Source organism: Nicotiana sylvestris, chromosome 6 (genome assembly GCF_000393655.2).
Source record: "Nicotiana sylvestris chromosome 6, ASM39365v2, whole genome shotgun sequence".
NCBI lineage: Eukaryota > Viridiplantae > Streptophyta > Magnoliopsida > Solanales > Solanaceae > Nicotiana > Nicotiana sylvestris.
Genome location: NC_091062.1, coordinates 468,778 through 482,616, shown reverse-complemented (window position 1 = coordinate 482,616; position 13,839 = coordinate 468,778). Strand labels below are relative to the sequence as shown.

Here is a 13,839-nt window from a genome sequence, read left to right as displayed (position 1 = left end):
GTACGATTTTGTAAGACCTTTGAACTTTTAAGGATATTTTTGAGTTTTGCCATATTAGTTTTCGTTTCTGAAAGAAACTAAGAATAAACTATTTAGTATTAGACAAATGTATAAACAAAAATGAGCTTCCTAGTAAGAGTGTGTGTGTATATATATAACAGATTAGAAAAATAATAATTTCATGTATGATATTGGCTACAAAACCCAAAACAACCATTGAAAAAAAGAAGAAGCAATCTTGATGGAGGAACACTAATCTCTCTTAGGTTCTATTAGCGCTTTGATATATGCCTAATAAAATAACAAATCATCTTTAAAATGAGCAAAAAAGAGGAATCAAATAAACTTAAAAAATAGTCATACGGTATGACTCATACTTTGCGCATCCATAGTCAATGAAAATATGCAAAGTGCGATTCAAATTGTAAATTGTAGTTTAATTATTTTATTCTAGGTACACAAATTATAATAAATACAGATTATTTTTGTGATGTTTTTTATCCATTTTTTAAAGTTTAAATAAAATTAAACAAAACAGTTAAGTTTTTTTTCTTTTTCAAACGATGTACTTTTATAAGCAGTACTGCAATAGTAAACCGAATCGTCTTCCGTCATTCGAAGAGGTGCAACCTCTGAGACGACACTGGCAAACTAGTAATTTAAGTGACTATTAGGGGTAAGTGTGTAACAGTAGAAACCACTTTTTGAAAGTCAACAAATTCCCTCGGCTCTCTGGCATTTGCCTTTAGCGCCTTCTTTCTTTTGTGAATATATACTTTTCCTCTTTTCTTCTTCTTCTCACAAATCACATTACATCTCTCTCTCTCTCTCTCTCTCTCTCTCTCTCTCTCTCTCTCTCTCTCTCTCTCTCTCTCTCTCTCTCCCCCTCTCTCTCTCTCTCTCTCTCTCTCTCTCTCTCTCTCTCCCTCTCTCTCTCTCTCTCTCTTATATTTATTATTACCATTCCGATTCCGTTACACAATTCTAATTGACTAAAGACTCAAAAGGGAAGTGTAATTTGTGATGGATTCGACGGCGAAGTGTCGGAGAAGGGCGTCGGGGAGGTCGTCGGTAGTAGAGTCGATAAGAGGTTGTACGTTTGCCGGAGTTAGAATATCGAAAGAGGAGCTCCGGAGGAGGATCACGATGCCGGAGTATTTAAGGGTGGCGGTCAGGGAGGCTATACAGAGTAAGGATGTAGACGCTGAAACTGTAAAGCGACATTTCGACACGGCTTATGCCCCCGGCGCCGAGCCTCCTCAGCCGCCGGAGGGGCCCATCGTCGTCTTCATTAATTCTAAAAGTGGTGGAAGACATGGCCCACAGCTTAAAGCTAGGTTGCAGGAACTCATGGGTGAACAACAGGTCATCATTTCTCCTCTCCTTTCTGCAGTTAAGGCTTCTCTTTTTACTATAGCTATATGGAACTGGAGTTCTTACTATAGCTATATAAGTTATGATTTTTTTTTTACTAGTATTACACAAGTAAGTGATGCAAACTTTTTAATCTTTAAACATTTTGTACGAGGGCTTCCTTCTCCACTTCTTTTCTTTTTTTTTTAAAAAAAAAAAGGAATATAACAATTTTTTGAAACTGATAGGGGCAGGGGCGGCTCAATGCACATGTGTGTATAAAAACAATATTTAATGTGAGGCCTAACTCTTTAAAAGAATGTTATGATATATGTTTTTATTTGAAGTTCGTTTTTTTAACTTTTTGAAATGTAAAGTTGTTAATAATTTCTTTTTAATTGATAATATAGCTTGATCTTAGGTATTATCAATGGAGTAGTATAATTTTAAAATACTTCTTTTCTTTGAGGCAATTGTTATAGAAAAACTCTAATTTTATACTAAAAGTACTAAATATTATTTTTTAAATATATTATTTTTGAAAAATGGGGCCCCCAATTTGGGGTTACTTGTGAAAAGGCTATTGAGTTGGGACATTGGGTGTACGTATATTATGCCTGTTATACTATATTTTACATTTTTTAATAACAGCTTGCGCGTATGCTATAATTTTTTTAGTGCTGATATGATTTCTACTTGAATTATGGCAACATGTTTTAAGTTCTGTAGAACACCTTTTGGGTAGTGTCTGCTGTAAATTTGTCATGGCTATGCTGTATGTAGGAGCTAAAGTGAGCAATCACGAAAGCAAACATTTGTGTAAAACTTGGTTTTCATTTTTTAAATTCAGCTACTAGTAAGTGCATCGAAGTTTATATCCACAATGTTGAATTCGGGAAATTAACTAGTTACATTTGATAGTTTTCGCAACATTGTCCAGAATACAAGACTGAGTCTGATAGTAGTTCGTGTTAAACTGCTTCCCAGAGCATATATTTCAACCATTTATTAAGTTTGGTATAGGGATGCGTTTCAATTTGAGTACATCTGTATTACCATAGCAGAGAAAATACAACAAGATGATATAAGTTGTTCATTATATGGCTGAACAAATTTAGAGTAGAAGTGGATTATGCACTACTGTTGTTCCTTTTTTGGCCCATGCTACTCTAGTTTGGTGAAGATCTTATAAGCCAAGAAACGAAAATAAAAGAAAAAAGAACAACATTACAAGTATTTAATGCTAGTTAAAACATTCTTTTAATCTTTCTTTCTCCTTGAAAATTCTTTTCCTTAATGGTCCTGCTTGCTTTGTGAATGTGATACCTGAACACAGACATTGGGCAACCCGGTGCACTAAGCTCCCGCTATGCGCGGGATCCGGGGAAAGGTCGGACCCCGGACCCCGGACCCCGCGCATAGCAGGAGCTTAGTGCACCGGGTCGCCCAATGTTTGTGTTTAGGTATCACATTCACAAAGCAAGCAGACATTGAGGGTCTAAAATTCTTCAGGTGCAATTTATTAGACAGCCTATCTGACATGAGCTTGCTACCTGAATCCGGTCACGGGTTTGTCCGTCTTTTAGTAGGTTAGGATATTTTTAAGGATTAATACAAACTACTAATATCCTGCCTATCAAAAAAAAAAAAAACTCCATATATACTTATATCCATACCAGACACATTTTACGCGGTTATGTCTTGGAAAAGTTAGGAGTCCAGAACACAGTGAAAAGGCAAAGTGGCAAAATAAGACAAAAGAAAACGGGTATTGACTGTCTTATCTATCTTCTGTTTATCTACTTACCAGTTAGATAACATGCGAATGAAATCTTATGTGTCATGGGAAGTTAGGAGAGTTGCATATAGTTTAGATATTGATACTAAATAAGACTGATGTTTATTTTTGAATGTAGTTTGTCAAGGCTTTGATTGCTTATTGGTTTAAATTTTAAGCTTTGAACCCCCAGGGGTTGGCCTGGTGGCAATTGACTTGAGCCTTGGGGTTTGCTCCCTTTCAAGGTCTCAAGTTCGAAACCCACTGGGTGCAAACAATTTCTGAGGGCCATCGGACTGGGTAAAACCTGAATTAACCGTGGTGCACTTGCGGGAAACTCCTTGCCGAGGGCCTGTGCACCCCCGGGATTTAGTCGGGGCTCGAAGAGACTCGGACACCTGGTGCAAATCAAAAATTTTTTTTAAGCTTTGTGGTTTCTCTGATGGCACTATTTCTGACATTGCCTGCCTGCCTGTCGGCCGGGGGGGGGGGGTAGATTAGCTTGTTGGCGTAAGTTTATATGAGAATATCCAGTTTGATAATGATATTATGTAAAATTATGTTGAATTTTTAATACCGTATCAAATGGTATTCATTTTCTTATCCCTTTTTCTGTATCTTTACTTTAAAATGTGCCAGGTTCTTGACCTTTCAGTTGTGAAGCCTCATGAGTTTGTTCAATATGGATTAAGTTGCCTGGAGAAGTTTGCTGCTCTTGGTGACAGCTGTGCAAAAGTGACTCGTGAAAGGATAAGAATCGTGGTATGGATATGCTGTTGATGTCATTTGGAGTTTTCAAATGTTCAATAGTAGATTCCAAGTGCATTTTTCTGGCATTTTAGATTTGTTATCGGGAAACTATTGTGAAAAGAATATAGTTTAATTGAGGAGCTATTTAATTAAATCTGGTTTGGCAGGCAGCAGGAGGTGATGGCACTGTTGGATGGATTCTTGGCTGCCTTGGAGAGCTTAAGAAACAGGGTCGAGAGCCAGTTCCACCAACAGGAATTATCCCACTTGGCACAGGAAATGACTTGTCCAGGAGTTTTGGTTGGGTAAGCTTCTACGTGCATCAGTTTTCCAGCTCTTGTTCTTGTTCTGTCTAGCTTTTCCGAATTTCCTTAAAATCTTCTTTTCAGGGTGGGTCATTTCCTTTTAACTGGAAGTCAGCCACAAAAAGTATTCTTGACAGAGTTGCAACAGGTCCAATTAACCATCTGGATAGGTGACGTCTTTTGCATAGTTCTTGATAGCATTTTTTCAAGTTTCATGATAATGATACTGCTTTTACTTACAAGATATTCAATTAAATTGCTGAAGATTGTTGAAGTTCTATGACGTCATTATGATTTTTCTTTCTGAAATATCTGTTAAAATTCATCTAAATTTGAAATTTGCGACCAAGTTTTTTTGAACTGCTACTATTTCCTTTTATTTGCTCCTTGGTGCACAAGAATGGCTTCCTTTTCTTTGTTTTAACTTTTATTACTTGTCAATGTTTCCTTTTCTCCATTTCCTTGTGCAAGTAAAATTCTGCAACAAAATACCAGTTAAAGGATGTCAATATGCTCCTAATGAACTCAAGCTTTTTGCAAACTTAAAGATGAATTTCTGGCACTGGCAGGAAATATTAGTTTTAGGAAGGATATATTTCATTTCTTCTTTCTTCTTCGATTTCTATCTCAATTATTTGTGGCTTGTTTTACTCTGAGCTGCTTAATGAAATAACAACATTCATTTGCAGTTGGAATCTTGTAATATCAATGCCCGCTGGGGAAAAACTGGAAACACCTCATTCTCTGAAACCTACTGAGGATGCCTCTCTTGATCAGGTCACTCTACATTCATTTTACAAATTGTTTAGCTGTATATGGACATGGCTTATTACTTTTTCTTTCTAATTACCTTCGTATTAGATCTCAACTGGAATAAGTATTGTTCCACTGTTTTGTGGTTGACTACATGTATCTGTTTCCTGCATTCAGCTCATGGAGGGTCTTAGTTGTTTGCTGCTACTCTAATATTTTTCTTCATTATTTCCTCTTTATCTTCAATTAAGTGTACTTGGCAAATAGTCATTCAGTCAACAAATTGCTTTAATGAATTTTATTTAATATTATGTTTTTCCTTTTTCCTTAATATGGCAGATAATAAGCATACCTAACGTTTCTTTTCTGTTTTACCGATTTTGCTGTGGTTTTGTTGTGCAGGAATTGGATATTGATGGTGAGTTGCCCAAGAAATTGTCCAACTATCAAGGAGTATACTACAACTACTTTAGCATAGGTATGATGTTAAATAGGTCATTGAAGTAATTTACCGTCAAGACTCATCTAAGTTAACTGATAGCTTAAATTGAAAGAGAGCATGATACCTGATTAATTGTGTACTATCTTGGAAAAGCCATGTATATACTTTACATCATTATCATTTATGTGAACTTTTGAGATCTTAACATATAAACCTAGTCCATAATGTTTCATAGCTACCTGCTTATTCATGTCTTCTTTCCATCTTTATCAATTAGTGCTGTTTAAACTGACTTTAATGCCCTTGGTGATGCTTCTACAACCTTTACAAATATATACACAAAATGATTTTGCTATAGGCCCCAAAATCTAGTCTCTTTTTTAGGCTGATTTACCTAGACAGTACTTTGATTTATTCTTCTTCTCAGTATTTCATTTTCTAGAATCTGTTAGGGTATTTTATTCGGACTTTTCTACTACACTTACTTTTACCTGCAGGTGAGCAATTTATATTTATGTATAGATACTGGTTTTGTTTGCTAAAGAGTGAAAACCTTGCCGGAATGCATGCTATGTTAGCACTTTTCTTATGTCTGCAATTTGCTTAGATATGTAATTAAAGGGTCTAGATGGTCAGCTGATGCTTCTCTTATAGTCAACTGATGCAATTTGCTTAAATATTGTAGTAATGAAACATATGGCTTTAAGGGATTTCTTAATCTAAGTACAACTTGTCCGGAACTCCAATTTTCTTAATATTTGTTTTTGTTTTGATAAGGTATTTTATTGATGTTAAACCAGCACTAAGCAGTTACTGCATAAAATGTTACAGATAGTGCAGTTCAGTGATTCGATGTAGAATAGCATTTACATCATGTACAAGTACCAATCTGCACTAAAAAGATAACAAAAAGATAGACCTGTGTTTAAGCATTTTCCTTGTTGCTTTTAATTCCTATATTCTTTCTCTCACACTGCCCCAAATTGCTGGTGGAACTGAGTTCCATGTTCTTTTGGCCTTCTTAGTAACTACCTCTTTTGTACCAGCATCTTTAATCTGTAAAATCTTCTTATAATTTAAATCAGGAATGAAAGAAACAACTCTTTGTGTCTATGCACCAAACCTTATTCTGCCTTGAGAGAAAAGATATTAATTGACAAACTAACTAGGGCAGAATAACCAACAAAGGGAATCAGAATCATTCACTCAGTTGTCACAATCATTATTCCCTTTATTTGGTTCGCGAGATTTTAAAATAAGTCTGCAATAACTGATATCTATAACTTTCAATGCAGGAATGGATGCACAGGTAGCCTATGGCTTCCATCATTTACGGAATGAAAAGCCATACCTTGCACAAGGTCCCGTATCAAACAAGGTTGGTGCTTTTTATTCCTTGATCATAAATTTTTTGAAATATTTTTGGTTTTTTATTAAGGAATCTCTTGATCTTTCTTTCTTATTTATTTTTTTCCCTTTTGCTTGATTAATTTGAAAAAGTGTCTATGCTTGTCAATGAAGAAATGTGGAGAAAGCAACACCTATCATAAGGAAAGCATTGAAGAAATTTAAATAAAAGATTTGTCAGAACTTATTTTTAGTGAAGCATATTAAGTCCTAGATGCAGACATTTTTATAAACGCTGAAAGCCCGGTGGCTGAAGGGAACCTTGGAGCTACGGTAAAGTTGTCTCCGTATGGCCTATTGGTCACAGAGTCGAGCCGTGGAATCAGTAACTAATGCTTGCATCTGGGTAGGCTGCCTACCTCCCATTCCCTCACACATGTAAATAGATGGAACTATGTGTTGACATAGGAACAGCTGAGCAGTAGGATTTCATTTATATTTACTGTATTCAATTGAAGCAACTTGCACTTAGAGGATCTTCTAGTGTGAAGTGCTGAAAATGGGATAAAGACTAAACTGAGTACTTTCATGCTGTGCCTTTCAAATTGAAGAAATCCACTGTCTGACATTTTGTTGAGCTCTTGAGAAAGTTTTATGTGGATTTTTTCCTCTCAAAATTACATTGCTTTGAGATGTTTTAGAAGAAATTTTTGGGGAAAGATTATGCTGGATGCTTAAATGTAAAATGTAGTTTACCACACATCTTCCTTGAGCTGAAAATTCTCTTTTTGAACATTATGACTGATAAGCATTGGATCTCATATTGGGTCTCTAATTGAAATAGAGCTCTGAAGGTATTTGCAGTCTTCTATATCCATTGATTTTCGAAGCTGGACGCAACATATTTTTCTGTTGTAAAAACAAATATCTGCAATCTTCTAAACTCCACACCAAAAACGATAACAAAAAGAATACACTCGTATTTTAGCCTTAAAATATTCTCAAATCTGCTTTCAAAAAGTCTATTCCTTTCATCCATACCACCCATTGGATACATGCAGGTATGTACTTCCATACTGGTTTGGAACTTTGGTCACATCCTCTTCTGCTCCAGCATTGTAGTAATTCATTTGTGGGGGAGACCCAAAAATATTGATCCTTATATCGCTAAGACCACTACTGGGTGTCCTGTGCTTGGGTTACTTTTAATGGGAAATTCAAACTTTTCGGCTTCCCTTGGAATAGGGAACTGGGGTATTCAAGTAATTTCAAAAACTTCCATAATAGTCATGTTGTATGGTCCTGATGCTTTTCTATCATGAACTTATTTGAGATATCTCATTGCACGGATATGATTGCTAGCTGGTTTATTGTCTTTATTAGTTGATGGATGTTTTACTGCTCCTTGACTGAAAGTGAATTACTATCCTAGGATGTATTATAGCCACTTTTTCTGTTTGTTACTTTGATTTGTCACTTTGAATCTGCATGTATAGTAGTTTTGAGATTCATATAGTTAAATGATATTTTAACTTTACCAAAGTGCAATTATTTAATTTCAAGGGACAGAAGTTCTAGGTATTGACGAAGCATTTATTCCAGTTGATTTACTCAGGATATAGTTGCACGCAAGGCTGGTTCTTTACACCATGTAGCAGTGACCCTGGTTTGAGGTTAGAATAACTTACTCAACACCCGTTTGATGCCTGATGCCTTTTAATTCATCCCACTCTTGTAGTTGTCACAAGCTTACCAAAAAATGTTTCTTATGTACCTTCTTATGTTAGTTGCATGCATGAACTTACAACTTTTCGCACCTCTCTCTTGTCCAGTATATCATAGATTGGAAGTTCCTATAATAAATTGATTGCTTCTGGAAAAGGAAGAAGGCACTATTTCAATATTCTTTGATATCAAAGGAACATTATCAATCATCTAAAAAATGGAATAAAAAAAAGAATAGGGAAAAGCCAGCTATCGGAATCGAACCGATGACCATCCCATTACAAATGCGATGCTCTAACCTCTGAGCTAAGCGGGCCCACATAACATAAATCTTATATGCATAGTAATTGACTAAACTATTGGAATTGGAATCTTAGTTATTTACTATTCAATATTATATTGAATATTCTAGAACATAAGGATTAATACAGCAATATAGAATTTCGATTTATCACAATTCTAATAACAATTTTAATAATATATATATATATATATATATATATATATAAAATATTGCAGGCTGTGTTAAGAGATTAATTAATAAGGACTCCAAAAGTTCACCTTCAAAAGTCTGTGTAGATTACTTTAAACATTCAATTAAATTGTCCCTTTCCTTAGCAATACGTGAGTCTTGCACAAGAGAACCACTTTATTTCATGTTCCAACAATTAAACCACAAATGCAGTTTTGGCATGAAGATTGACATCTCATAAAATATCCAAATTTATTTCTCTTGGCACGTATTCGTATACTGAAGTTTAGCTGTGAGCTTCTTCATCTGGCTCTTACAGCGTGACAATTGTGTTTCAGCATAATCATGTGTTTCACTTGCCAATTTGTAGCTTGTCTAATTGTTTGTTGAAGCTCTCACTAGTGACATCATGCTTTCTGCTCTTTCTTTTCTCCCATCTTCCTGATTATCGATTTGCTTGCTTATCCTTAAATTAATATAACAGGATCGGCGTGGACGATGAGAAACTCTAAGACGAATGCATTTTAAGTTAAATTGAACTATCAGCTTTTGTGCTGCAAATCTGAGAACTAAAAAATCTAATGCACCAGCAACGTTTCGGTGTAATTAGACAAGAGTACTGCTAATTTTCTTCATCAGAAATTAGAGAAGAGTACTGCTCTATCCCTCAAACAAATGGCAGCTTTTATTTTTTAAACTAGATGTAAATTCATTCTTAGACCAAATGCAAAGGGAAATCTTCAAAAAGTATTTGAAGCCAGCAAAAAGTATTTCCCTAAGGATCCAAGGAGTCCGGAAGAAAACTTTGTGACCAGTTACTATATTTAATAATCAAAATGATTTCAAATCGATCTCAAAGAAAGTGAATGTCTGTTTGCTCTTACGAAGTTCACTAGATATTGTTTGCCATGTGTTGTTACTTGTTTCCCTCTATATACGGATAACTTAGCATTGGTCTGGAAGTATTTTATTATCATGAATGGTCATGTATATTCTGTGTCCCCTCTTTTCCTTCCAACACATACGCTTGGAGATGTTACTTTTTTTTACCTTCGAAACTGTTCTGGAAACAATTTACTTGTTTTTGGTGTGATTTCAAGTTTTTCTTTTCATTTCAAGAAAGATATCAGGAAATATATTTTTTTCCTTTATTGTTATTGTAATTGTTACTTCAGAGAGATTGTTTTTAAAGTAGTGGTACTCAATCGTGCTTCTCATCCCTGATATATTTTTTCTCAAGATACTGTGCTTACTTTTATTGATGCAGGGGACTGAATAATATTTTGCGACTATATGTTAAGAAGGTCAACAGCTCAAAGTGGGAGCAAGTCCCTGTTCCTTCAAGGTTGATTTTTGTCCTGTAGTGTTTATTACAGTGTTTACTGCTTGCTGTTATTGCTATTGCTTCTTTCTCATTTTCCTTAAACTGAGCGTCTATCGGAAACAACCTCTCTACCCTCACAAGGTAGGGGTAAGGTCTGCGTACACTCTACCCTCCCAAGACCCCATTTGTGGGATTACACTGAGTTTTTTGTTGTTGTAGTAGTGTTAATTACAGTGTTGTACTTTATGTCTATCATGTGATGCAGAATTGCCAGGATAGCTTACTATTATATATCTCTTGTCATTATGATGTTTTGACAAATAGTCGATTATATTATTTTGTAATATGAAATATAGTGCTAATGGACTGAGTTTTACATGCATCAAATTTTTACTTATGCGTTCATTTTACCTGTCGTTCTATCGTATTGTAGTGTTCGGTCTATTGTCACTCTGAATCTCCCTAGCTATGGCGGTGGAAGGAATCCATGGGGTCATTTGAAGCCAGAGTACTTGGAGAAGGTATTCTTTTGTAGTTAGCTGTGTGGACATAGTGGCTTTGGCATATCACACTTCCATTTTACATCGGTCCTTTTTCATCCACTCTAATTTACACTATTTATATAGAGATCAATTTGAAACTTATTGCACTTAAATTTGGTCACAGGTAGTTAATGAATTTGGGAAAATAGACTTGTTTTTAGGAGATAAAGCTCATGATTCAGTAATTAATAATTAAATTAGTCATTTCTGAAACCACTGTAAAATAGGGTTATTTGGTTGGAAATTGCCTAACATTTTAAATAGAAAGTATTAATTGTTTTATTTAGGTTGTCAGACAAATAACTCTACAAAATGTCAGTTTGCAAAAGTTCTGAATATGGTCCATATTTTTTTTTAAATTGATAATAATAGCAATATTATATTAATATTAAGATGGTCTATATTCAGAAATACTGGTTTCAGCTTCTAGTCAACTTTAAGTTTTATGTACTGTTTGTTGTATCCCTACTTGTGGGAATACACTGGATTTGTTGTTGTTGTTGTACTGTTTGTTGTATAGTTCTGTCATCAGAGAAAATGATGGAGCTTCTAGTCACTCAGTTTTAGGTTCTGCGAATTGTGCAGTTTCTCTACTTGCAACAAATAATTTGAGCAAAAAAGCCCAAGGCCCTAGTGATGTTTTTCTCTAAGGTTTTGCAACTTCTAATTTTTAAACCTAACAAATAGATGGCAGTGTTAGTGCAGTATATCATATATTCTCAACTGTCATGCTTTATCCATACCTAGAATGTGGTTGTGATAAACTTCAGAATAAAGATAGGAAGTTGTAGCCGCTTTTCACATCTGATTTGAAGATGAAAGCTAACATATAACATACTACCAACTGTTATACATCATCAAGAGTAACAATGCTTTCTTTTTGTTTTCCTGTGAAATCATAGAGGGGTTTTGTGGAAGCCCATGCAGATGATGGTTGCCTTGAAATTTTTGGCCTGAAACAAGGATGGCATGCTTCTATGGTTATGGTTGATCTCATCTCTGCAAAACACATTGCCCAGGTATTATCAAGATCTGATAAAAAAGAATTAGCTAACGCTTAGAGGCAATGAGTTTAGATGTGTGTTAATTACTGAATATATGTCCTTCCTTTCTCTACTAACAGAAGAGTGGGTGCGAGTCACACATTTAATGTTGTAAATTCACACACACTGTCTAAGGTTAGGCCCTTGCGTCTGGCAATTGAGTTAAAAGAATATCTGCAGACACCTGATAATGGCCTTTCCGGCATCTGAATGATACTCTCCTCCTTTATTATTAGGGTTGAGAGGCCTGCTGTCCTCATTTTGGACAATAAACTCTTAATACATCCTAAATGCGAGCCCCCCAAAAAGAGGTACTAGAAATGAAACAGATAGCAGCCTTGCAAGAGCATATCTGGTTCTATGTTATATGCACTTTGGTAAAGTACCGTCTCTGGTACACATCCAACACAGATATTTTCAGTTTTTAATAGGTAGTATCTTGAAGGATTTATATGCAATAATGCAACCGCATTTTATCTATTCTACAGGGATTCGTATAGATAAAATAGAGCTTTGTGACAGATTTGATTTGCATAGATACTCAGCTTTTGTTGATGAAATCTCAAAGAACATGAGGTCGTAAGAGGGAATGTGGTCATGCATTAAGAGATCCAGTAAAACCTATTGGCACATTTAGTAGTGCTTCTCAAAATTGACCTTGTTTGAATTTTTGGACACGTGTTGATTTGAAATATATTTTCCTTAAGGAAGAAAGTATCTTGTTTACTTGTGTATGGTTGAAAAGATGATCGACCATTTTTTTTTTTTTTTTTTTTAATTTTCTGAATATTTGTGCCGCTTACTATGTAGTGATGCTTTGATGCCTATTCCGTGTTGACTTACTTCTCATAGAATAAAGCAAAAACTATTTTAGAATCAAAATCTCTCGTTAGGACAAGATAAACTTTTACATGGCCATCTCATGCATTTGAATTCCAACGTTGTTTAAACAGTATAACATGCGCGGATTAAGAATATCATATGCTTATATGTCTGTTTCTTGTCATTTTGGTGAGATCACATTTGTTCTAAATGAGATTGTTCCTATAGCTATTCCTAGGTGGAGTTGCTGGATGAGGTTTAATTGAAAACATCCTTTGCTACTTTGTAGGCTTCAGCAATTCGATTTGAGTTGCGAGCGGGCGAGTGGGATGAGGCTTATATGCAGATGGATGGTGAGCCATGGAAACAACCAATAAACAAGGAATTTTCAACCTTCGTGGAGATTAAGAGAGTACCATTTCAGTCTCTAATGGTCAACGGGAAGTAGAATTTGATTGTCCCTCTCTTGCTTCAGATCTTTTTGCAATTGTAGTTTCCTATGTTCGTGTAAAGCATTTCCATCTCCCAGAGCTCCTTTTCAACCGCTATCCTGTTAACCAAGGCGCAATTGTTGCCTATTGGCATATACGAACCGTATGTATATTAAAAATTTTTTGTATTGTAATATTGTCTGATATATCTGCAAATTATGCAAAAAATAAAAATAAAAAAATTTAAAAAATGAATTACATAAAACATTATAGCGTTGATATTCCATGATAATGAAAAAGTTCCTATTTCTTCCTCACACAAATTAGGGCAGAGGGAGTAACGATATGGTTTTGCCACATAAGAAGAATAAGATAAAAGTATAAGGGTAAGATTTGTCTACTGAAGTTGCACAAAACCTTTTAAGAATATTAAAAGTTTAAGTAAATTTATAGCATGTTTAACCAAGCTTTCAAAATATGGTCAGTGCCTTTTATTTTGGTAACTAATAATTTTATTAATCAAAAGAGATTTTTAAAACAATACCAAACTTTAGCAGAACTATAACTCAGCTGGCTAACAAAAGGAAGAAACATAACAGATCTATGAAGTCTCCTCATCTAATCCTACTCTAGAGTTCGACTACTTCTAAAACAGGAAAAGAAAACTTTACACTATATATGAAGCTTTGGACTAGTTTTCTTATTCCATCTGAAGCTCTGATGTTACAAACGTATACAATCTCCCATGTGATG

At 35.1% G+C, this 13,839-nt stretch overlaps 1 protein-coding gene and 1 non-coding gene across 4 annotated transcripts; one reads left to right on the top strand and one right to left on the bottom strand.

Moving 5' to 3' along the window:
• The first annotated feature begins 873 nt into the window (after nt 1-873).
• Nucleotides 874-13,280, top strand: LOC104221495 (diacylglycerol kinase 7-like). Of its 3 annotated transcripts, none has more exons than XM_009772568.2 (12): nt 874-1,365; nt 3,770-3,892; nt 4,048-4,185; nt 4,270-4,355; nt 4,875-4,962; nt 5,341-5,416; nt 6,676-6,758; nt 8,330-8,400; nt 10,192-10,269; nt 10,682-10,769; nt 11,693-11,809; nt 12,945-13,280. In XM_009772568.2, the coding sequence occupies exons 1-12, from the start codon at nt 1,024-1,026 to the stop codon at nt 13,101-13,103; spliced, it is 1,449 nt and encodes a 482-aa protein (XP_009770870.1). In that variant the 5' UTR covers nt 874-1,023; the 3' UTR covers nt 13,104-13,280. The 3 variants fall into 3 exon arrangements, with proteins under 3 accessions (XP_009770870.1, XP_009770868.1, XP_009770871.1); XM_009772566.2 differs by having other exon boundaries at nt 889-1,392; XM_009772569.2 differs by lacking the exon at nt 12,945-13,280 and adding an exon at nt 12,322-12,448 and having other exon boundaries at nt 889-1,392.
• TRNAT-UGU (transfer RNA threonine (anticodon UGU)) lies at nt 8,696-8,768 on the bottom strand. Its single transcript has one exon. It is a non-coding gene; the product is annotated as a tRNA-Thr (tRNA).
• Nucleotides 13,281-13,839: the final 559 nt, after the last annotated feature.